Source organism: Protopterus annectens, chromosome 10.part0, assembly GCF_019279795.1.
Source record: "Protopterus annectens isolate FY-2018-M chromosome 10.part0, PAN1.0, whole genome shotgun sequence".
Classification (NCBI taxonomy): domain Eukaryota; kingdom Metazoa; phylum Chordata; order Ceratodontiformes; family Protopteridae; genus Protopterus; species Protopterus annectens.
The window spans coordinates 822,213,133-822,235,842 of NC_056744.1; the positions used below are offsets into that span (position 1 = coordinate 822,213,133).

At 40.5% G+C, this 22,710-nt stretch overlaps 1 protein-coding gene across 1 annotated transcript in view; it reads left to right on the forward strand.

Moving 5' to 3' along the window:
• LOC122814212 (ubiquitin carboxyl-terminal hydrolase isozyme L4-like) overlaps positions 1 to 22,710 on the forward strand; it is a 609,903-nt gene that overhangs the window by 86,454 nt on the left and 500,739 nt on the right. Inside the window, exons 5-6 of the mRNA XM_044086813.1 lie at positions 16,573 to 16,745; positions 22,073 to 22,176. Of these exons, the coding sequence (XP_043942748.1) occupies positions 16,573 to 16,745; positions 22,073 to 22,176 (277 nt within the window). The remainder of the gene's footprint in view (positions 1 to 16,572; positions 16,746 to 22,072; positions 22,177 to 22,710) is intronic.

A 22,710-nucleotide genomic window follows, 5' to 3' on the forward strand; every position in this document is an offset into this window, starting at 1 on the left:
TAGAATGACAACACTGCACTGGCAGAATTAATGACTACATCTCATCCAGTCTTCCAGCACCATGTTGCTACAGAGGTGTTTACTAGTGTCTTCTTGCTTTTGCAGCATTTCTGAATTCCACCATAGTGGACTCTGTACACTGGCTGGGTGGACTAGAGAAGCACAGAATTTTTCAGCTGGTTTAGACGGACATATTTCTCAAAAGCATGAACAGTCTGTAGATTTGACCATATAAATTATTTCTGATCTGTTGTCTAGGAAGTGCAAGCTTGAGTGTACCATGTAAGGTGCTACTTGGCATCTGGCTAATGCAGTTCATGATTTTAAGCAGTTGGTGAAAGAGAATTTAGATGACCTCTAAATGACAACTTTAGTTCTGTTTTGTACTAAGAAACTAGTACAGCTGCACCTCCACTTTCGCTAATTTGGCTTTTGCTAATCCGCTTATTTGTGAATTGTCAGTGCACCCCCCCCCCCCCCCACACACACACACACACAGCTGGAGGCAAAAGCTAGATTCGCCGCTTTTCAGGACACTTTGCTGGATAGTTCCATAAATAACAAAAGTTCATCGTCCATACGATCTCCTGCTTATCTGTATGAATCTTCTACACAGAATACAGAGCAAAGCTTCTGTGCATTTCTGGGAGATGCGAGACTGCTGTTAGCCATCGCTGTATGTGTTGGCTGTACTTCAGAGACTGCTGCTGGCTGTATGTTTTGGCTGATGCTGTATGTTGCCTTTTACCTTTAAAGGTACACTCCAAGTGTACTTGTGGATTGGGTAATTGAGTTGTGTGTTTTTGCCAGTGCTTTGCTTAACCGGTGAAATTTCTGAAACTCGTATTCCTTACATGAATCAGGCAAAGGAGTCGGATGCCAAATCACAGTGTATTTTCCCCAAAGTAGAACCATCCACTTCTGCCACCCCTGCCTCTGGGATTTGACATGAAAAGTTTACTAGATGGACTTGCGGGGCCCAATTATTATTCACGATTCTTTGAACATGGTGCGAGTTGCCACACCTAATTCTCATGAAAGTGGAGATGCAACTGTATTTAGTGGCTTATGCCTTCAGAAGCTTCTTTCAGTTTCCATTATTATGTACAGGTCTTTTGAAGATTGCTTTAACCTGTAAGCTTGCTTGTTTGGAACAGAAAGTACCTGCTTGAAAAGTGTTTTTATGTGAATTGCATCAGAATGGTATGATGTTCATCGTGTTACACTGCTGCAGTCATTACACTTGAGTTATCCTGCCGTCAGGCGGTCCCGCAGTCGACTAGAGTTCCAAAGTCTTGGTCCGGCGTCTGTTGCTGTCGCTTCCCTGACGTCAGTGCGACGGGGTATATAAGATGCATCCGACGCCATTTTCTTCAGTCTTTCTTGCCGCGCGGTGCCCGAAGCAGAAGCAGTGCGCAAGTGCCGGTCGGTTGACTCCTGAGATTTTCAAAGTCGAATTTCAGATCCGAAGTCTTCAATAAAGCTAAGTACCCCGTTGGGGAAACTTTTTTTCTTGCCTCCGACCGATGTCAGAAAAAGTTAATTGTATTTCTTGTGGGAAGCAAATACCTCATAAGGACTTCCACTCTTACTGTAGTCCATGCCTAGGCCCTGATCACGTCATCACTAGTTGTCAGTTTTGTGCTAGATTTAACAAACGCACTATAAAAGGACGTTTTGATTTTGCATTGCACTACTTTGGCCGAAGGTTCAATTATACTATGCCGTTGGATCAACTGACTACCACAATTCTGAAAAATCGCAAAGACAAGGATAAAGACGGGCATCCGAGGTCCAAAACCGACGACTAAACCTCTTCTAGGCCAGTCGCCGGTTCACCGGTTCTCAGTGAGGCACTTTTGCAGCCCCTGACACCCGCTACCTCAGAGCCACAGGCCGCCTCCGATTCCCATGTGGAGACAACTAGGCCTCTGGAAACTCAAGGTATTGGGCCTACGGAAACTAATCCCTCAGATGGGTCCGGAGCCGCTGAGCAGGCATTGGTTTCTGAGGGCGTTTTCAGACATTCGCAACTTACCATTAAAGCAAAGACAAAAGTACCATTAAAGACAAAGAAGCAAGTACAGCATTCTCTTGGACAGTCCTCCATGCCTAAGAAACAGATGCTTAAAATGGCCGAAGACCTCATTACTCTAATCAGGGGGTTCCCATCCCTCTCCTGAGAAAAGGACTAGGCAGGATACAGACTACGATTCCTCTGATCAGGTTTCCATTTCCTCTGATTCCTCTTCAGACCAGGGATACTCTCTCCCCCCCTATGAGGACTCTGATGCTGAAGAATCTATCCCTTCAGCCTCTCCTCCTGAGGATTATTCTTTTGGGGAAACTTTACATACCATGAGGGAGCATTTCCATTGGGAAAGTCAGGATTATTGAGAATCCAAGAAAAGGCTCAAGATTTCCTTTTATTGCCTCAGCACAGGCCCCTGGCTATTCCACCTGTGCTAGATATTGTGGATGATGTGTTCTCTGAATCCAGCTTATCTCCTGATTCTTTGCCCCCTGCGCCAGCCAAGCAAGATAGGCGAGTCCCTGACTCTCACAAGTTTCTTTATAAAAACCTTCTGCTCATCCAGAAACTATTTCCCAGGGTCCGAAAGGGGTTAAGGCTTCCATTGCAAAAAATCCAGTACCCTATAGATGGGGGAAGAAAGTTTACACTTCTGCAACTTTAGCAGTAATTGCTTTAAATTGTCAGTTTCACATACTTAAGTACCAACAATATTTAATGGCTCAGTTAAAACAGAAAATGCTTGCAAGCTCAGAAGCTCCTGACTGTAAAGAAATGCAGGATTTATTGCATGCAGTTGAACAGGTGGGAAAACATACTCTGCAATGTGGTTTTAATTCTTTAGAGGCGTCTTGTAGAGCCGCAGTTACAGGTTCTGTGATTCGAAGACATGTTTGGTTAAAAGAACAGAGTTTACCTGATCATGTTAAGGCAAAACTATTGGATGCTCCTTTACAGCATGATACCTTGTTTGGTGTTAAGGCAAAGAGGTGTTCAAGCTAAATCTATGCAAATGGTCAAGGATTTCTTACAGGTACAGCCACCTTGATTTAGCAGAAATTGGCCAACAAAGAATTAGTCCTTTCCAGTGTAAGACAGGCCACAGAGGCAGATACAGACGCCCAAGAGGCAGATCTCAACCCCAAGGCTCTAACAGACCAAGACAGTGGGGCACCTCAACCCCAAAAGGAGGTGAGGACAAGTCTCAACCTTACAGGAAACGGTCCCAATGACTTCCCCCTTCGTCCGACAAGCACTTCCCCATTGGCAGCCCCCTTAGGGGTAAAACTAGCACTTTTTCACAAAACTGGCAAACAATCACCCAAGACAAATGGGTTCTGAATATTGTGTCTCAAGGTTACAGGTTCCACTTTCATACTTTACCAAGGCTAAAAGGAATGCCAGACCTGCCGCAATCAATGGGCAGAGGCAGAAAAACAGATTCCCTCATGGACATGAGAGCTATCCAAAAAGTACCACAACAGGAACAAGGACAAGGATTTTACTTGAGACTTTTCCTGGTCCCCATAAAGGACAAGGCCTGGAGGCCCATACTAGACCTTTCAATTATAAATACTTACCTGGATATTCCGAAATTCAAAATGTTGACATTACAGCAGCTTCTACCCATGCTGGGCAAGAAGGCTTGGCTTGTTACTCTGGACCTCAAAGGCATACCTGTGTGTCCCTATCGGACAAAATTGCAGAAGATACCTCAGATTCAAAGCTGGTACAATGCACTACCAATTCTCTGCACTGCCCTTTGCCTTATCTACTGCGCCCAGGGTCTTTACAAAGTGCTTGGCCCCAGTAATTGCATTTTGCAGACAAAAAGGAATTCAAATATATCTATACCGGGACGACTGCCTCATTCAAGCAGAGACAAAGGACATTCTTCTACAGCATCTGGCGTTTGTAAAAAGGTTGCTAATTTCTCTAGGGTACACAGTGAACGAAAAGACGTCAAAACTAGTGCCCTCACAACAGATTACATTCCTGGGTGCCAGCTTAAATACAACGGCCCAGATGGCTTATCTCGCGCCAGATAAACAAGTTCAACTAACTCAATATTTTCAATTACTGGCAAAAAGTCCCATCTCCCTGCAAGAAAAATTCTGCAGGCCCTGGGATTCATGGCATCCTGCATACTACTAATACCATATGCCAGACTGCATATGAGGAAATTACAATGGTACCTAAAAAGTGTTTGGACTCAGCACTCCCACAGTTTAGAAGCAGTAATGCCAATGATTCCTTGCCTACAACAGGAGTTTCGATGGTGGTCACAGGCATGTCATCTAAACAAGGGTCAGCCTTTCACCCTACCCACAGCCAGGCAGACTCTAGCAACAGATGCTTCGGATTACGCCTAGGGAGCACACATGGCAGGAAAATGCATTCAGGGCAAGTGGACCACAGACCAGATGCATCTTCACATCAGTCAAAAAGAGATGTTGGCTGTTCAAAATGCCCTAACAGCTTTCAAGGACCTTCTGCATCCAGGACAATTATTTTTAAAGACGGACAATACCACAGTAATGTGATACATAAACAAGCAAGGGGGCACTCATTCTTATCCCCTATGCAGGCAAGCCATGACCTTGTGGAACACAGCCCTAACGTATCAAGTTCATCTGCAAGCACAATTCCTGCCAGGAAAAAAAAATACTCTGGCAGACTATCTAAGCAGACATATCATGGACCCTCACGAATGGAAGTTGAATCCATAAATCTTCAGCGTGGTAACGCAAGCATGGGGATGCCCAGACCTAGATCTTTTTGCCTCCCCACTGAATTGCCAACTACAAAAATTCTGCACAAGGACTTATCACACACAAGCATGGAAAGTGGATGCTCTCTCGTTCAGCTGGATAAGCCTAAAAGGTTTATGCCTTCCCACCACTGCCCCTCCTGTCAAAGGTGCACCTAAAAGCCAGACAAGAAAAAACACAGATGATCCTGATAGCTCCAGACTGGCCACGCCAGCACTGGTATCCAGTCTTAGAGAACTTGGCTCAAGGCCCACCATGGATTTTGCCTCAAATTCCACACCTTCTGACTCGGCAAAACAATCAGATCCTGCATGGTCAGCTCAAAACCCTAAACCTGGCTGCATGGCAGATTCATTAGTCAAGCAGGCAACACCTCTCTCTCTAAAGCTGTTATGGATGTCATTTTGGAGGCCAGGAGGCCTAGCACCAGGAAAGCTTACTCAGAAAAATGGAAGAGATATGCATGGATATAGGCAGAACATGGATTAGTACTAGGCTAACTGCCCTTGCGAGCCATTTTAAGCCTAGCCAATTATCCCCTGTGAGATTCAAACCCTATACCTTGTGTTTGTAAGGCAAGCACCTTAACCATTAGGCCATCCTCCATTCTGCGCCTGGAACCATGCTCAAAGCCTTGACCCTCTTGTCCCAAACATTCCTCAGATTTTACAATACGTAACTGAGATGCTGGACAGAGGCCTATCCTTCTCATCAATCAAGATCCACGCCTCTGCCATTTCAGCACATTACAACACGGATCCTCCTTTATTCTCTCATCCTTTGCTAAAGCAGTACCTCAGAGGGGATAAAAACATAAGACCGCCCCGGAGAGCACCAGCACCAACTTGGGACCTCAATTTAGTTTTGGAAAAACTGACCCTGCCACGTTTTGAGCCAGCCAATGCAGCCGATCTAAAATTTTTATCATGGAAAACAGCTCTGCTCCTGGCAATAACTTCAGCATGAAGTGTCTCAGAGCTTACAGGCATTAATGGTAGTGGAACCTTTTATAATTTTTCATCAGGACAGGGTTTCTTTAAGGACAAACCCTACCTTTATGCCAAAGGTGGTATCTAGTGTGGCTCTTAACCAAACCATCCATTTGCCAACTTTTTATCCAAACCCCCAGAATAAAGGGGAGAAACTTCTGCACTCTTTGGACATACACAGGCAGCTACGCTTCTACTTGGACAAAACAAAAGCTTTCAGGAAAACTGAGCAACTGTTGTAGCATATGCAGCAGGATTGCAGGGCAAGGCCATCTCAAAGCAGACTATATCCAAATGGATAGGACACTGTATTCGTTACTGCTACACACAGCATGGAAAATCAGTCCCTAATAACATTAGGCCACATTCCACCAGGGCAACAGCCACTTCAACAGCCTTTCTCAGAGGAGTACCTACCAAGGAAATTTTGGAGGCTGCAACTTGGCGTTCAGTGCACACCTTTACCAAGCATTACCACCTGCCTCTTTACTCTACTCTAAATCCAGAGCAGGATTTGCCACTGCAGTTCTGCAGGGCCTCATAGCCAATCCTAACTCTTTTTATAGACCAGCCACCCAAACTTAGCTTTGGGATTCTACCCAAGTGTAATGACTGCAGCAGTGTAACACGATGAACATAGTACAGTTTTGTACCTACCATAAATGTAGATGTTAGAGTGTACACACTGCTGCATTCCAGGTTACCCTCCCTCCATCCCCTCTGAACTAGCTGGACTTGTCTATATCTTTCTATCCTATACAACCTTTGTGGTGTATTTGCTGGTAACTGAAGGTATTGTTTTATTTTATATTTATATTTTTTATTAGCAATATGTATTGCCTACCTACTTGGGGGCACCTGACATCTGGGGCAAGAAAAACTGAAGAAAATGGCGTTTGATGCATCTTGTATACCCCCTGTCGCACTGACGTCAGGGAAGAAGCGATAGCAACCGACACCAGACCAAGACTTTGGAACTCTGGCCGACTGCGGGACCGCCTGACGGCAGGATAACCCAAGTGTAATGACTGCAGCAGTGTGAACACTCTAACATCTACATTTATGGTAGGTACGATACTGTACTTTTGGTATCTTCATCTGGTTTTACAGACTTTGTCAAAATGGAAGAGGTTGACTGAAAGTTTGGTGCAAGAAAAGCCAAACTTGAAATGTAACACACTTCCTCAAAGCTCAACTAAGTTGTTAGGCTTCTATATACTTGAAATGTAGCCACAGTACACCAGTCTTACTTTTGCATGGTGGTGGTGGTGGGGCTTCATTTCAACTCCCTTAATTATTTTGTCTTTCAGAAATGATAATACATTGAATTTCTTCAGAAAAATGTAAATTCTTTGTAAAAAGTCTTGTATTTATACTTTATTACTGGGGCACTTAATTAAAAATAGCCAATGGCTGGCACAACCCAGGTAAAAATACAGTCATACTTTGACAATACCAGAAGTAACCCTGTGGTGGTGACAGAATAATCTAAAATACATTTGGAGGTTATGATGGCACTAGTTAAGCAGATGGTGAAAGAGCATGCACAAGCATCGTACAATACTTCTATTTACATTATGTACACTAATAGACACAAGACTGAGCTGGTAGAAAAGCAGTAGAGTAGCAGGCCAGTGAAAGTGAAAAATTAAACTCCTATTTATTGGTGCAGGTTGTAGATCATTTGATATTCTCATAGTGTGAAACTAAGGCAGTGTACAGGAGCATTGCATTGTTTTTGATAAAACTTGGATGCTAGTTTTTTGTGAATTGATGCAGAAAAAAATAGCTGGACAGGTGTATTAAAACCTCTTTTTCGATCTTTTACCAAGGTGTTTTAATTTTTCCTCAGTAAAGAAGCAAAGAATAGTGAATGTTTTTTATGCTGTTTTTCTTTGCACAGGCTGACCACAGGAAGGTAACTGAATTTGATTTCAATGTGATTACCTTTTAATAAGACACTTAAAAGTAGTATAGTGGCTTTAGTGCTCAAGATTTCGGCTTTATGACTTCACGGTCTGGCTTCATTCCTGACCTGGAGTATGTTTGCTTTCCTTGGGCCTGAATGGTTTCTGTTCTCTCCCACCTCTTGAAAACATACTAATAGACTGACTTCTGCAAGCTTGCCCCTCTGTGTTATTTTAGCATTGACTCTTGCCCTTAGTGGCTGAAAGGGTGTGTGAAGGATAACTTTGCTTGCCTTGGTAACCAGATCATATTACTATTTTAATGTTGACATGGCATCGCCTAATTGCAGTCACCCTAAGTACATTATTGCCTTGTGAATGAAATTTGACTGAGATTGCTTCAGTGTACTTCAAATCTGAGCAGTCACAGCAGTGCACACATGCCTGCAGCAGAACAGAGGGTTGCATTATTGGGGGGAGGAGGGGGCAGATAAGCAAATAATTGGTCGTTTTAACACACAAACTGTGAATGGTTTCTTTTCTGGCTGAAGTTTTATATTGTATAAAAAGACAGACAGGAGGCTGACACATTGCTGAATTCTGCTTTCTTGGTAGATTTCTCATGCTGTGGGTTAGTTATTTCTCCTACAACTCTGATGTTTCAGACTCCCACTCAGCAAGCAATATCCGTTTAAATGGAATAAGGGCAATTTAAGTATTTGGCTGGTATATTTCTCCAAATGTTCAGGCACTTTTAAATATTTACAAAAGGTATTCAGCAGCTGAAAGATTTAAAGAAGAAAAATGATTATCTTCATTTTAAACATTGTATGAAGAATGCAGTCTGAGCATTGCTTGTACCGCAGCTGATGCATTAGCCAGAGTGCCTTCACAACCACCCATATATCAAATTGTCATTTCTGCTTCATAAAAAAATGTGCCTGGGGTGGAAAGATTCTGTGTATGTACAAAAATAAATGTTGAAGTACTTTTTATTCATTCATTCATTTTGTCACAAACAAGTTATGTAAAAAGTGGTCCTTGTCTGTCTGGTTTTAGATCTAGGTACAATAGTGAAGAGATGTGTCAGAACAACGAAAAACCAAAACATCGAACGCTCACATGAGCGAATAATCAGGAACTCAAAATTGCTATTGTGGGGGGCTGTGCCCTCTACAACCCCGCTAAATATATATTCCTACTCTGAGATTGCACTACAGTGAGGAAAGGGCAAATATTCTGATCTTTATTGTACTGCATTCCAAAAAACTAAATATCGATTTCCTGATTTTTTTTCGCTCATGTGAGCGCTCGATATTTTAATTTTTCATCATTCTAAAGTAGACCCTAGTAGTGAGACTGTCCTTGGGTAGTAAATTACCTCTCTCAAGTTAAAGATCCATGGATGTATTCCATCCTGGTCTTGACATGTCTGGCATTTCACTCCGTGAACCAAGGCTTCCTCATTAGCAGTTTGAAATATCACTGCAGTTGTACAGTCATGGTGCCAAAGCTGTTTTCTTCCTACCTTTCCAGTCCTAGTGTGTTGGAGGGGGCTGTCTGAAGTTAATTCTTCTATACATTTCTCCCTGGGATACAGTGCGCCCCAAAGTTTTATCTTGGCTCACTTGTTCAGTGTACATGTTGCTACTATAGGAGGTTGTTATTGCAAGGGGTATATTTCATCAGTTTTGTGGTGATGTACAGCAGTACCTCTCAATTTCTATTACTTGGGTGCACGATTTTACCACTCTTTGACAACTTGGATTCTGTGTCACTGTTTGAGACTTAATTGTGTAAAGCATAAACCAACAGAGTGAAGCTTTTTCTGCCACTGTGCATAGTTTATACAAGGGTAGTACACTGGGATTTGCTTTTCAGGTTATCTGGATGTGAGTCTTGAAGACAGATTAAAGACAGTGTGTGTGCTAGGACATCTATCTTAAGAGTAGCTCTTATGACTTTGAACCCGGATGCTATGATAAATGTGTGAATTCTGTTCTGTCCTGTCTGGTCTACTGTATCTTGGCTTGTGGATTGTTGCAGAATTGCGTTGCCAGATTTACTGGTTCTTTTGGGATTGCTTGTATAAATGCAGCCTTACTGAATCTGCACTGTCTTCCACTTGGGAGTAACTTTTAAGATCTTAACCCTGGTTTACTATGCCCTGCAGGGGTCTGTCTGCTTCCTTTAAAGGAGCTGATAAAACCTGGCAACTGATGGCATGTGGTTCTGTAATTGTCATAAAGAATAACGTCCAGATAATGAACCCAAGACACAAATTCCAATGTATTGCTCTGCTGTGTGATTTAAGACTGCCCTGCAATTTGAACATGTATACATCTTGTAGTTACTGAAACATGGTTTCACTGTAATGATTGCACTCTTTTCATACTTGAGATTTGCGCCTAGAATGCATTCAAGCATGAAGGAAATTATGGTGATATTTCTGTATTTGACAGATTCCTAGTAACCTACAAAAGCTGTCTTGTTTGGAGTAAAACGGTGTCCAATGAAAACTGTGAACTTTTGGCTTGCTAGAGAACACCCTCCATGCTCCCTGATGGCCATCTACGATTCCTAAATGTACTAGAATTGCCTGTTGCTAAGAGCACCTTTTTTGATGGGACAAATACAGTGAGAGGTTTAAGGACAAACCAACCTGATGATCCATCAGCTTAAGTAAACTCTTTGTAACGAGTGAGGAAAAAAAGACTTATCAAATTGTACCACAAATCTAAAACTACTGTTATTAAAGATTGCATTAAGAATATCAGTAAGGAAGTAAAAGCTACTGACAGGGTTAGTAAGGCAAATCATGAACTTAAATTGGCTTCAGAATCCAGCGTAGTCCTCCTTCAGTTATATTAGGAAAACTAGTAACCCACAGCTGTGCTCTGAACTTCTTCAAAGTGGCACCACCTGCTCAGACCCACTAGAAATATTGACTATATTAGCAGACAAGTTTTATTTCAAACTCTACTGTGAAACCACAATCTTAATTCCAGAAATTTCCAACTCCTTTATATGTCTTAATATCACAGAGGAATGTGTACTGAAGGTGCTCTCTTAAGAACAAAACTAAACTTCATGGGGCATAATTTGCCTGAATGCTTAATTAATAGTGCCCAATGTACCCTTTTGGAATCCCCTGAAGTTGTTTAGCCAGAGCTTAGCTACAGGATTCGACCCCAAAGTATAGTGAACTGCAGTGGTGATATCTTATACAAGGGCTGCACTACTACAGACCCAGGAAATTATATAAATTCATCCGCCTGACTAGTCTGATTTGCAGAGCTATGGAAAAACTCATAAAAAAAAACCTCATCAGGTTAGAGCCACACCAGTTTGGCTTTGTGAAAGGGAGATCCTGTCTATGCAGTTTAGTTAACTTCTTTAAGAACATTACATAGACAGTAGACAGCAGTTATTTGGGTCACAGTTTATTTGAATCTGGCCAAAGCATTCAGCACTACACCCCATGATGGCATCATTAGTAAGCTAAGTTCATTAAGAGTAGATGATTATATGGTGAAGTAGATGAGCAGCTGGGTGAAAAATAGAACTAACATAAAGTGGTGAGCACATGCTTGGAAAGTAAAAAGGATTACTGATGTGCCTCAGGGCTTAGTATTGAAGCCCTTCCTTTTTGGCATCTACTCTTCCAGTTTCCATACTGGGGGTCAGGACTTCTAGTTAATTTTCCGATGATTGCTGACTGGGTGTAATTCTCAAAACTAAACCTTATGAGAAAAAAAAAAAATAAAATTGCTTCTGTGTTTGTGTTATAAAATGTATCCCAAGCTATGACAGCAGTTGGTCAGTTTTTGATTAGTGCTCCACCCCAGTTAACAAAAAATATTTAAACAAGCAAACCCACCTGGATTGATAATTCCCTCTCCTTTGAACATTATGTATTAACCAGTAGTCTGAAAATCCTTCTGCTTAACAGCTAATGCCGAAGGGAATCTTAGCCAGGTCAGTAGAAGTTTATTGTACCTCTGTATACAGCCCTAATTAGACCAATTATTGAGAACAACGTCCCCCTTAATGATGTACCTTTCTACGTGCATTAGTCAGCTGGAAAGGCCTTGGGTCTTCAAGCGTTTCCTGGCAGCCCAGGAAATTTAGGCCAACAATTTTCTTTAAGCACTATCCCTTTACTGAGTTTCTCGTAAGTTGTTGGTGGATGGTCTGTGGCGTATGTTCCATGCCATTAAGTACCCCATCCTTGAATTCCCGTATATCTACATGTTAAATAGCTCCCCCTAATACCAAAACTGTGGACTTGAATCTCCACCAACATGCAAATAAAATGTGATGGCAAGACCGGTTTATTACCCAGAATCTGCACTACTACTGGAACAGACATAGCTTGCAGTTTAACAGTGTCAGATTCCTTCATATTAAACTTGAATAATTGGTTAGAGATCCATAATCTTACTCTGGGACTGCTCTGCTTTGTCCCGCTTGAGAGGTATAGCATGAGTGGAGTATTATGAAGCTTAGATGGTATTCTGACTTAGTTGCCTTGTGCAGCCTATGTTCATAGGTTGGTACTAGGCTACTGGCCTTAGGGCATATACAAGTCTAGCCAAATAATTCCCCGGATATTTCTTCCCACAATATTTACTTCCCTGGACCCCTGACTTGATCCCTGGGGTGAATTTCCCATCTCCCATTCAATCGTCAAGGTGCCTTTTGAAGAGAGCCAAGGAGGCACTCTGCTTGACATGTATGGGCAGTCTATTCCAGAGTATGGGGAGTCTCTGGGTCTGGAACCTGTCCCTCCAGCATGTTTTGTTCATTGTGATGACAAGGTTTAGATCCCTGGAGCGTGTGACTCTGAGGGATTGGGATTTCTTTAAGTGGAACATGTCCAACAGCTCAGGCTTTGTCCTTACTGAATTGCGCACTGCTACAGTCACCCCTCCCCACAAATGAGGTGTAACTACAGATCCTGGGAAGTACCGCCCCAACTGCCTGACAAGTCTGTTACACAAAGCTATGGAATGCATTATCATGCACCTAATAAACTGGGATATGGGAATATGCAGACTCTGGATCCCACACAGTTTACCTTTGTGAAGGGTAAGTCATACCTGCTCATTCAACCTGGCCAACCTCTTGCAGTCACCTGAGCTGTGGATGAAGGCAAGGTGACACGGCCTACATTGATCTGGCCAAAGCCTTTTATAACCTTCCCCACTCATTAAGCTCAGCATTAACTCCTGTATCACTAGGTGGAAACAGCGGCACAAACACAGGGGTAGATTGGACATACTGCTGTCATACATGGAGACAGTTGCAGATGGCACTGGGTTTGTTGTAACATCCTTTGAGTATGACGTTGGTAATACCAGTAGATGTGAGTATTTACTGACTCCATTCCCCAGAGTCTGCAACTGATTTACCAAGGACACCATCTGTCTGATGAACACGCAAAACATGACAGACAGTCATGTGACCAGTCTGTGGACAGCGTGCAAGTGGAGAGGTATGTCAGAGACCTATCCCTGTGAGTCGTGAAGTCGCACACTAAATGCATGTCCACACAAACCCTGTCAAGCTGTCAGTCCACCGTATGTATAACAGCACTGATATAGAATCTGTTCACAAATCTGGGGATGTCTCCCATTTTGATTGGCTGTCTCCACATGTCCTGTCCTGTGACGTATTGCCACCCACCGTTTCTGAATCTGTAGGCCACCACCTCTGTAATGTCCATCACACAAGGAAATGGGGCAAGGCCCACATTAAGGAATGCCCCATATGTCAGAACTAGCAGCAGTGTCCAGGCCCACAGCACAAAACAGTGTGGGCACCTAGCCATAGCAATACCTGACATCTGCACATCTGTACAGAGGACAGACAAAGTAGGTAGCCAACAGGTTATGCATTAGGATGAATGTTTTGAAAGATACACATCTGAAACTGAAAGGTATGCCATTACTAGATGACAGCAGTCCTCAATGACATGTCCAAAGAACATAGTAGTCTACAGTTAATATTAAAATCAGATCATTATCCAGTAGGAGATGCATATAAACATACAGCTCAAACACCAGCTTTACATGCAGGGGTGTATGGTTCCAGTACTTTAATGTGCAATCTACTCTTAGTTGAAAAAGCACTGTTAAAAGTACTAATGTTATGATATCATATGTGTTAAACTATTTCTGTCAACCAGTGCACTGTAGCAGGTGTAACATGCAAGCGTGACTGCATATAAACTGGGATACTACCCATGTTTGAAACAAATCCAAAGAGAAAAGATTGTGGTACTACTCGTGTCTATCCAGGTGTCCCATACAGTATACTTGCACCCCTTGCTACTGTAATGATAGCACATAGTTTCATTGGTAGGTACTAGGCTATCTGCCTGAGGGCATTTATAAGCCTAGCCAGAGTGTGTCTGCTTTCGCCACCCCATTGATTAATTAACATAGAAGCATATTATGTACAGGGAATTAAGTACACTTATTAAAGATGTCATTACCCTGCTATTTTATCAGACTGGAATGACTTTATCCTTGTGTCCTGGTTCTGTACATCGGGTCATCAGGGTAGGAGCTGTTGGCTGTTAAACTAGGTTAGAAATATAAGGTCAGGTTTCTTTCTCTTAGCCTCTGTCCTTTGGAACTAGCTGCTTTCCCTTGATAGGCGAGTGAATTCTAGAACCCTTAAGCAGGTTTGTGATGATGTGAAGTATTGCCAGTTTTGGCAGGAGAAGTAGGGCAGTGGATGTGTAACATATGCCTATAGCTAGCTGCAGTTCTGTAAAGCATTATCATTTGTATATCAAACTAACTTGTACAGATGCTTGTATTGAAAATGTATTTGTAAAGTGGCTTGTGTGTTTTTTTTTTTTTCTAAATGTGCCAACAGTAGGTCCTGCTGGACAGAAAAAAGATGCACCTGTATATCAGACTGTATTATAACTGTTGAAATTAATGCTGCAACAGAGGGCACTGAAAGTGAAGAGGTTTCTCAGTTCAGATAACATTGGAAAATAGTTTGAAATTAGATTACCAGGAAGGTCATAAAGATTGTATCTTACAGTTCTGATTGCAGCCAGAGATGAAATGTCTGTAAAAAAAAAAACAAAAAAAAAACAAGGACTAGGAATCGTGCTGTATTGTCCTTGGCATTGAACTAATTGCTACCATGGAAAGTTGGAAGTATTAAAATGGTTTTATGTCTTCCAGATGCTATAACACATCTTAGCAAAGCTCTGTCTGTGTGTATGGTAACACATATGTGCAAGATTCTGGTTCAATTTCTAGTAAAGCTGGGTAGTATGGGAACTTGAAGTCAGATAACCAGGTATATGTGATGTCATTCTATAATCCAGGACTGAAATGATCTTTTAATACTAGATGAGACAGGAGTCTCGGAGTACTCTGTTTTTGAAACCTGACTTAGAAGGATCACTCGCCCACTTCATCTTGCCTTGCTTCAGTAAATAAACCGGGAATAGTAAATTCTTCTGATCAGTCGGGAAATATAGTGAAATTAGTTAAGTACTGTTTTTCTGTGTATGTATGAATCTATTCATCTGTGTTTTTAAAATTTCCTGTGATTGAAACTGTGGTGTTTATTGAAAATAGATATTTAGTATTTTCATGTTCTTTATTAAATATGTTTAAACTTTTCATTGTGGATGGCCTTTAAGAAAATATTTTAACCTTTGAGAGTACTTATATTTATTTGCTGACACTGTAGCCTACCATTTGTATTAGTGTTAACTTTAATCAGTATAATTAGGTACCCTTGTAAGAACCTTAAAGTAGCTGGCTTTGGAGTGTCCTGGTGGCAGTATCTACCTTATAGTCTGAGCAGTGTGGCATAGGTAATCTGTGCCAGCCCTTTCCCATGTATGTGTGTGTCAAACCTCAGAGCGTGTGTGCCAGCTGCTTGGAGCAGGGACATAGGGCACAGAGAGAGAGAGTGGTGGAGGACTTTGCTATACTGTCTTACTGGGGGCCTGGAGAGCGAGAGAGAGGGAGACCCAGAACCTGGACTGGTGTGTGTTTCCTGTGTTAAAATAATATAATAATAATATAAGTATTAGTATAAGGGTGTGCACACTTATACAACCAGCTTATTGTACATTTTTTATTTTTTATATCAGATTTGTTTTTCAATTGAATTGTGCAGGTTATAGGTCACATTAAAGGTGGGAAAGTTTTGAAATGATTTATGGTCTCTTTTTATATCTCACAAAACCTGGCGTTTTAACAGGGGTGTACACTTTTTTATATCCACTGTAACTGTAATGGTGATTTTAGGATTCTAGTACAGATAAAGGTTTGTCCTCTTTTACTAATGAGACAGTGCTATGTCCTTGAGAGATGAAACATTTGTGAGTGTACTTTAGTTCACTGAATTATCAGACATGGTACAGTTTTTGTGGCAGATTATATATTTGCCCAAAATCAGTTATGTAACTTAATGCACAAGTATAATGTGGCACTGTTTGGGTACTACATGCTTTAAATGTAAAAGACTATTAACCTCGTGTAATAAACTTTTTGCTTAACTGAAGTTAGCCTTGAAGTGCATTTTTGAAGAAAAGGCATTGGGCATTGGCATCGGGCATTGTAATGAGCATTAACGTAAGTCAGTGCTTGGCACACTTCAGAGTGCAAAACATTATCAAATTAGGAAAATAAATGTGTTCTGTCAGACTGCCATTTCTGGGCACAAATACCTTGAATAAATTGTGATGTCAGTAGATACATTTCAGAGCATCTGTTATTGTGCTAAAGGTGGTCCAGAGAGAAGTAACCAAGATAGAATAATGGAGGAAAACAAGATATTTTCAGGTATAGAATGTAGCATAAGTTTATTTTCCCAAAAACTTGTTTCAGATACAGAGACCTTTTGTAGTGGAATATTTTGGCCCATATGTGATTGACATTGCATGTATCCTTTGTGGAAACAAATTGTTGGATGTCTGCATCAGTAAACTGAATCAAGTTGCAATGGAAAAGCTATTACTCTCATTCCTAGCAGTTGTAGGACTTGATTTTGGATCTAGAAAGTAATGCATGCCATTGCTATTTAAATAGTTCCGGAGGAGGAAAATGTGCTTAGTAAGGCCTTAAAAAGGGTAGAACAGTCCAGGACTTGAAAAATACAAAGTAATGATGTTTAAACAACCAGCAACTGTTGAATTCGCTCGCATGGACATTGTGGCAGTGAGAAGGATATCTTATGTAGAACATTGACCATCCTTAAAAGGTTGACAGGGAGGAGAAGCAGAAACTGTTAAATTGTTTGTTTCTTCAGTTTGGACATGTTTTTGTGGACAGACTGCATAAGGTTCTAGAAGCAAAACCTGAATATATTTCTGCCTTGAAACAGGATTGACTAGTTAAAACAAAGTATATCAACCTAAACCTAGGGCTTTATAGGTAAATCCTAGGCAATCGGTCTGCAGACTATTGCATGCCTATCCAATATCCAGACAGTAACAAAAGACGAGAATCAAACTATGTACCTTGTGTCTGTGAGGTAAACACTTTAACCAATATTCCATCCCCCAACCCAAAAGGGTGGTAGTTGGCATGACTCTGGCCTCCAACTACAATGCGAGTTTTTTTGAGGACTTAAAAGAATGTGAATCTAGTGTTTGGTACCTTCATATTATCAATCATTTTACATGTTTTAGCACTGGAAGTACTACAGAAACACAGAGATGGTCAGCAATTCAAAGGAAATGTATTAATTGCTAGATTAGTAAACTTGGTTCACCTCAGAAGTTTTGTGATCTTGGAAAATTCAGTAATGAAGTATGGTGGCTAATCTTGTACTAAAATTAACCAGTGCACAGTCCTTGGAATAATGAGATCCTAGAAAGATAATATCTGTTCTAAACTGAAATAATGTACACAATCACCCGAGTAAACCAGCCAGCAATAAATAAAACAAAACACAGTATTGCAGCAGGAAGCACAGCACACATAAATGTCCACCAAAACTAAAGATAGTTGAAATACTTTTAATAAAATACTTGCAAGTCGGTCAGCGCTTTCACCAAGTAGACACTGGCTTTATCAGACCGTAATGATAGTAAAACACACACATACAGTTTATATAGTCATATGATCAATTAAAAATTCATGTTCTACATCATTATTCGTTTGCATATATCATTTGCTTTCAATTACGTTTCAGATGACTTCATATATTAAAGGACAAGCTCCCCTTTTAATGTATATGCTACAGTCAAAAAGTTAAAACTAAACATGGTACCCTATAAATTGAGCCAAACCGGCTGGCAAAACATATTCTGTCTAGGTAATCCCCTCTTATCAAGTAACAGTTTAATAGAAACCGTATTATTCATACCTGATCCTTTATCAGCTCTCAACTTAAGGAGCCATCTAAGTTCTGGTTCACTAGTCCTATTTTCAATATTACCCATCCTAGCACCTACTTGTAGCATTTGTATAACTTTAAACCTAAAATATTGAACTCTATCACTAGCTACCATATATCTAGCAAGTGCATTTGTACTATTCCCTGTTCTTATGCTATATAAATGTTCCCTTATGTGCTCTTTAAGGGTACTGTCTGTCTTCCCAACATAACATTTTTTACAACATTCACAATGTGCCAAGTACGCTAAATGCTTTGTAATGCAGGTTGCCCTTACACTAAATGTATACCTTCTATTAAAATCTGGATGCATGAAAGTGGTATCACTATCTATTAAAGCACAGAAATTGCACGAGCCACAAGGATATGGTCCATATTGTTTATCGCATGCTATCTTGCCTTTATCTGGAGAACATAACGTTATTTTAAGCGACTTACAGTTCCTGTATCCAAACATAGGAGTATCCCCTACCACTCGACTGATGTTGTCATTCATCATCAAAAGGTGTCAGTTGTCTTGAAATACTTTAACTGAATTAACATTACTTGTATAAGCCATTGAAACTTAACTTTTTCCATGAGGTCATGTGACATTTCAGTCCTTCCTATAGCTATAACTGAACCATGAGAGGAAGAAAAATATGGTTTAGCTCGCCCATTCCTCATAGAATCAACATCTATCAAAATAGGATTCACCTCACTGTCCCTATAGCGTCTGTCTCAGAGACTCTCGAGTGTCTCATGACCTCCCTTTTAGTCCACATCAATATTATGTAACCTGGAAACTCTCATACCTGTACATTTTTATGTTATTAAATACCCTTCTATGGTGCATACTCTTTCTAGGAAGTATTGGGTTTCTATAACACTCCTTTCTAAACAAACTGCTGGTCAGTGTGTAGTCCGGACACTTATTAAGCTTGGCTCAATTTATAGGGTACCATGTTTAGTTTTAACTTTTTGACTGTAGCATATACATTAAAAGGGGAGCTTCTCCTTTAATATATGATGTTATCTGAAAGGTAATTGAAAGCAATTGATATGTAAATGACTAATGATGTAGAATATGCTACTGGTGAATTTGAATTGTTTTAATTGATCATATGACTATATAAAGTTTACCGACTTGTAAGCATTTTATTAAAAGTATTTCAACTATCTACTAGTTTTGGTGTACATTTGCGTGCCGTGCTTCCTGCTGCAATACTGTGTTTTGATAAACTGAAATAATGTTAAAAAGTAAAAGCTATTGGAGAATTGACTGAAAAAACTGCATTAGATTTTGGCCTAATGGCAAAAAATATATTATGCAAAATAGTTGTGGGTACAGTCCCTGTCTGCTTGTGTTTGGTCTAAACCCAATTACCTTTTTTGTTTGGATTGATAAATCCCCTGCCGTAGAGGGGACCATAAGGACCATGGCAGTAGGGGAAAACATTTTGGCATAATGTACATCAGAGAGTGCATTTGAAAAGGGTGAAAGTTCTGACAGGTTTCAGAAAGCACTATGGAAACCACCAAAGGGCTGATGTGAATAATGGAAAGGACTAGGAGTTGTCATTGATTAGGATGGTGTTGTGGTATTTGTGAAAAGTGGCAGTAATTCTGTAAAGTTGGATCTTTCCAGGCTGCTTAAACTTAACACTGAAGCAGAGGACCCATATATCATTAGAAATTACAGAAACAAGCTAAGAGTCATAAAATTTTAAAAACTCAACGTAGGAATGAAAATGAAATGGCTAATTATGATGTACAAATGGTAGAATTTTGTACCGATGGAGTGAAGCAGCCACAGATACTGCAACAAGGTAGTAGCCCCTGTCTCAGAATGTCAGACAGCTAAAATCTTGGAGTGGGCTGTTAACAACTTGCAATTGAAGACATATGTCTATTGTGATGCATGCAGAAGATTCTTGTATAGAACTTTGGAAATGGTCAGATTCAGCTCCATGTCAGTGTCTCAAATGAGAGTCAGAGGGCTGCAAGATAATGATGTTTTTGAAAAAGTTGTCTGTGTTGGCTAAAATGTGCATTTCCACTCGGTGGGTATGTACCCCAAAGAAACTCCAAAAGGGCCAACACCCAAGTCACATTTAGTAACTACACTGTTAGAACATATTTTGCAAAAGAGTACTTCAAAAACACTTGCCAACTTGTGAATCAGAATCTGTCTCATTTTGACCAAAAAATCCAAAAGCATTGGGAATTTCATTGTAAGGGGATTAATCCTACATTTTTGGTCTGGTTCCATATCACAGGGGGATGAAGCCTTGCCTGCGATACAGGTAACCAAGGTTTGATCAGCAGCGTCTGCACTGGAAGAGCCGGGAAAGAAGGGAGGACTACAGTGATGTAGCCCCCTCTTCTTCCTGGGAAGTGGGGAGGAGTGTGTGCACTGAGGGGTACTCAAGGCAGTGAAATCTCCTAAGTGGAGCCTGGGGAAACCGGTGTTCATGCTCCACTGCTGGGGACCAAGGCTGGTTGGAGAAATACACCTTGCAGAAGGGCACAAGAAGAAAATAAAACCTCAAACTGCCTCTGATCTAAGTGATGGTCCCCCTCCTAGTTCTCCCTCTCCTCGGCGATGGAGAATGAATGGGCTGGTGGTGGTTGACTGGCTATTTATATTGCCATCTGTGGCATACCACTTTGAATTGACAGCTTCAATTTATCCATAATGTATTTTTTAAATGTTCGTTCCATTTTTTTTGAGGTGAATGCAGTTCCTTAGGTGTCCAGGACATGTATCTCCCTACATTCCATATCACTGAATGTACTGTAGTCTTTTTTTTCTTTTTTTGTGTTCATCAACAACCATGCCTTACATCTGCCTTGTATTCATTACTTAGGATAGAGGTGGCACTCCTCTGCTCATCTCTTTCCCATGAGTCACTCATGTACTCTTGAACGTCTTCACCAGATTTGAGTCATGAGTAAAGAATCAAGCCTCAAGTTTAACAGCAAAAAAATGTAAGACCATGCAGTTTTACTGTGGACTTCACTTGCTGTGTAGATAGACTCTGACCTTTAAACGCTTAGATTACAGACCGCATTTCTGTAGTGGTCCTCAAGACTTTTAAGTGAACCACTTTTGATGCCCCTTTGTAAATGCAAACCTTTGAAAGTTTGCATCCAGTTTATTCTGCTGTGGTCTATTGCTCAATTTCATGGTGATGTAAACTACTGCACCTGTGCTAATAGATAATTATAAAAATGACATGCTCTGTAAGTATATATATTCTGTCACTTTGTCATATACAAAAGATCGGTCATATACAAAAGATCGATCATAATCCCAGCAGAGAGAATAATTGTGGAATGTTCTGTACCTAGTCATGTAAGGAGGAGTGATCATCTAGCCATGAAATAATTTTAATCTATGGAGGGGCATTTAATGTAAACTTTTTTTATACTGTTAAGTACAGCGGACTGGAAGATCTCGGGACTTATACCAGCATTTTTCCAGAGGTTATAGGTAGGTTCTAAGTGCAACACTAAATTTATTTGCCTTTGGGTGATTTAATGAGAGCGTGCAACTGGACAAAGCCCCTTTTCAGTGGAGGCCCAGAGAGATTTCTCCTTAACATCCGTGCTTGAAGAGATAAGTGTGAGGTGTGTACTCTAGAGTATGTATGTATTTACTTATTTACTTACTTAACGTACTTATCCAAGGCTACAGGAATGCCATGGCCAGACACCATAAAGGAAGCTGGAAAATGCTTTTATTGCTAATAATTAGCAAGCATAGCAACATTAAAACTATACAACATATCCATATTACACTATAACCCAATATACTTGTACAACACTTGTGATTTCCTAGCCATAGTTGCATTATAATACCAATTTGTACATAATCTAGATTTTTTTTTAAGTTACTCATATTCTCAGCCTGTCTAGGAGTGATGGTTACATTGGCATTTCTATAGTTTTCTCCATTTTTGATCTTTTTCTCTTGATTTGCTTGATCTTCTGTTTTCCATTCAGTGATTCATCCATGCGGATGCTGTTAATGATTTGTAAAGCTATTACTTTTATTTTTGTACTGTATAAAAGCCCTTCTGGGAAGTCTACTTGGAAAGGTTATGCAAGTATAGTTAATATAACTTGCAGAGGCTTACGGGATTCAGTTCAGCAAATGCTAAATAGAGATGAGTAATGGTGTTTTTTTACATGCTATTCAAAACCAGCCCATGTTTCCACTTGCACTGTTTGATCTTTGCAGGCATTCCTCCTGAATGTATAGAGACATTATTCTTGGTAAAGTTTTACCACAACGTTTTAAACGGCATGTTTCACAGAAGATGTTTGACTTTGGTTGATTTTTGACAAAACTGTAGATATCATACGGATAGCAGTGTTGTATCCTGGTCACGTGCTGCTTCCAGATAAATGAATAATGAAAATCCAATCCTTTAAAAATGTACATCCTGGAAGCATATGCTGTCACGAATGGCAACATAGCCTGTATTTTATGTCGAAGAATACTAATTTCCTTTTGTTTTTTTTTTTTTTTTCAGGGAAAAAAAAATTAGTAAATCTTGAATTTGGACTGTCTGTGGTATTGGCAAGCTCTGGGATTTTTTTCCCAGGGGAAAAATAATTTCCAACAAACCTTTTTTAAG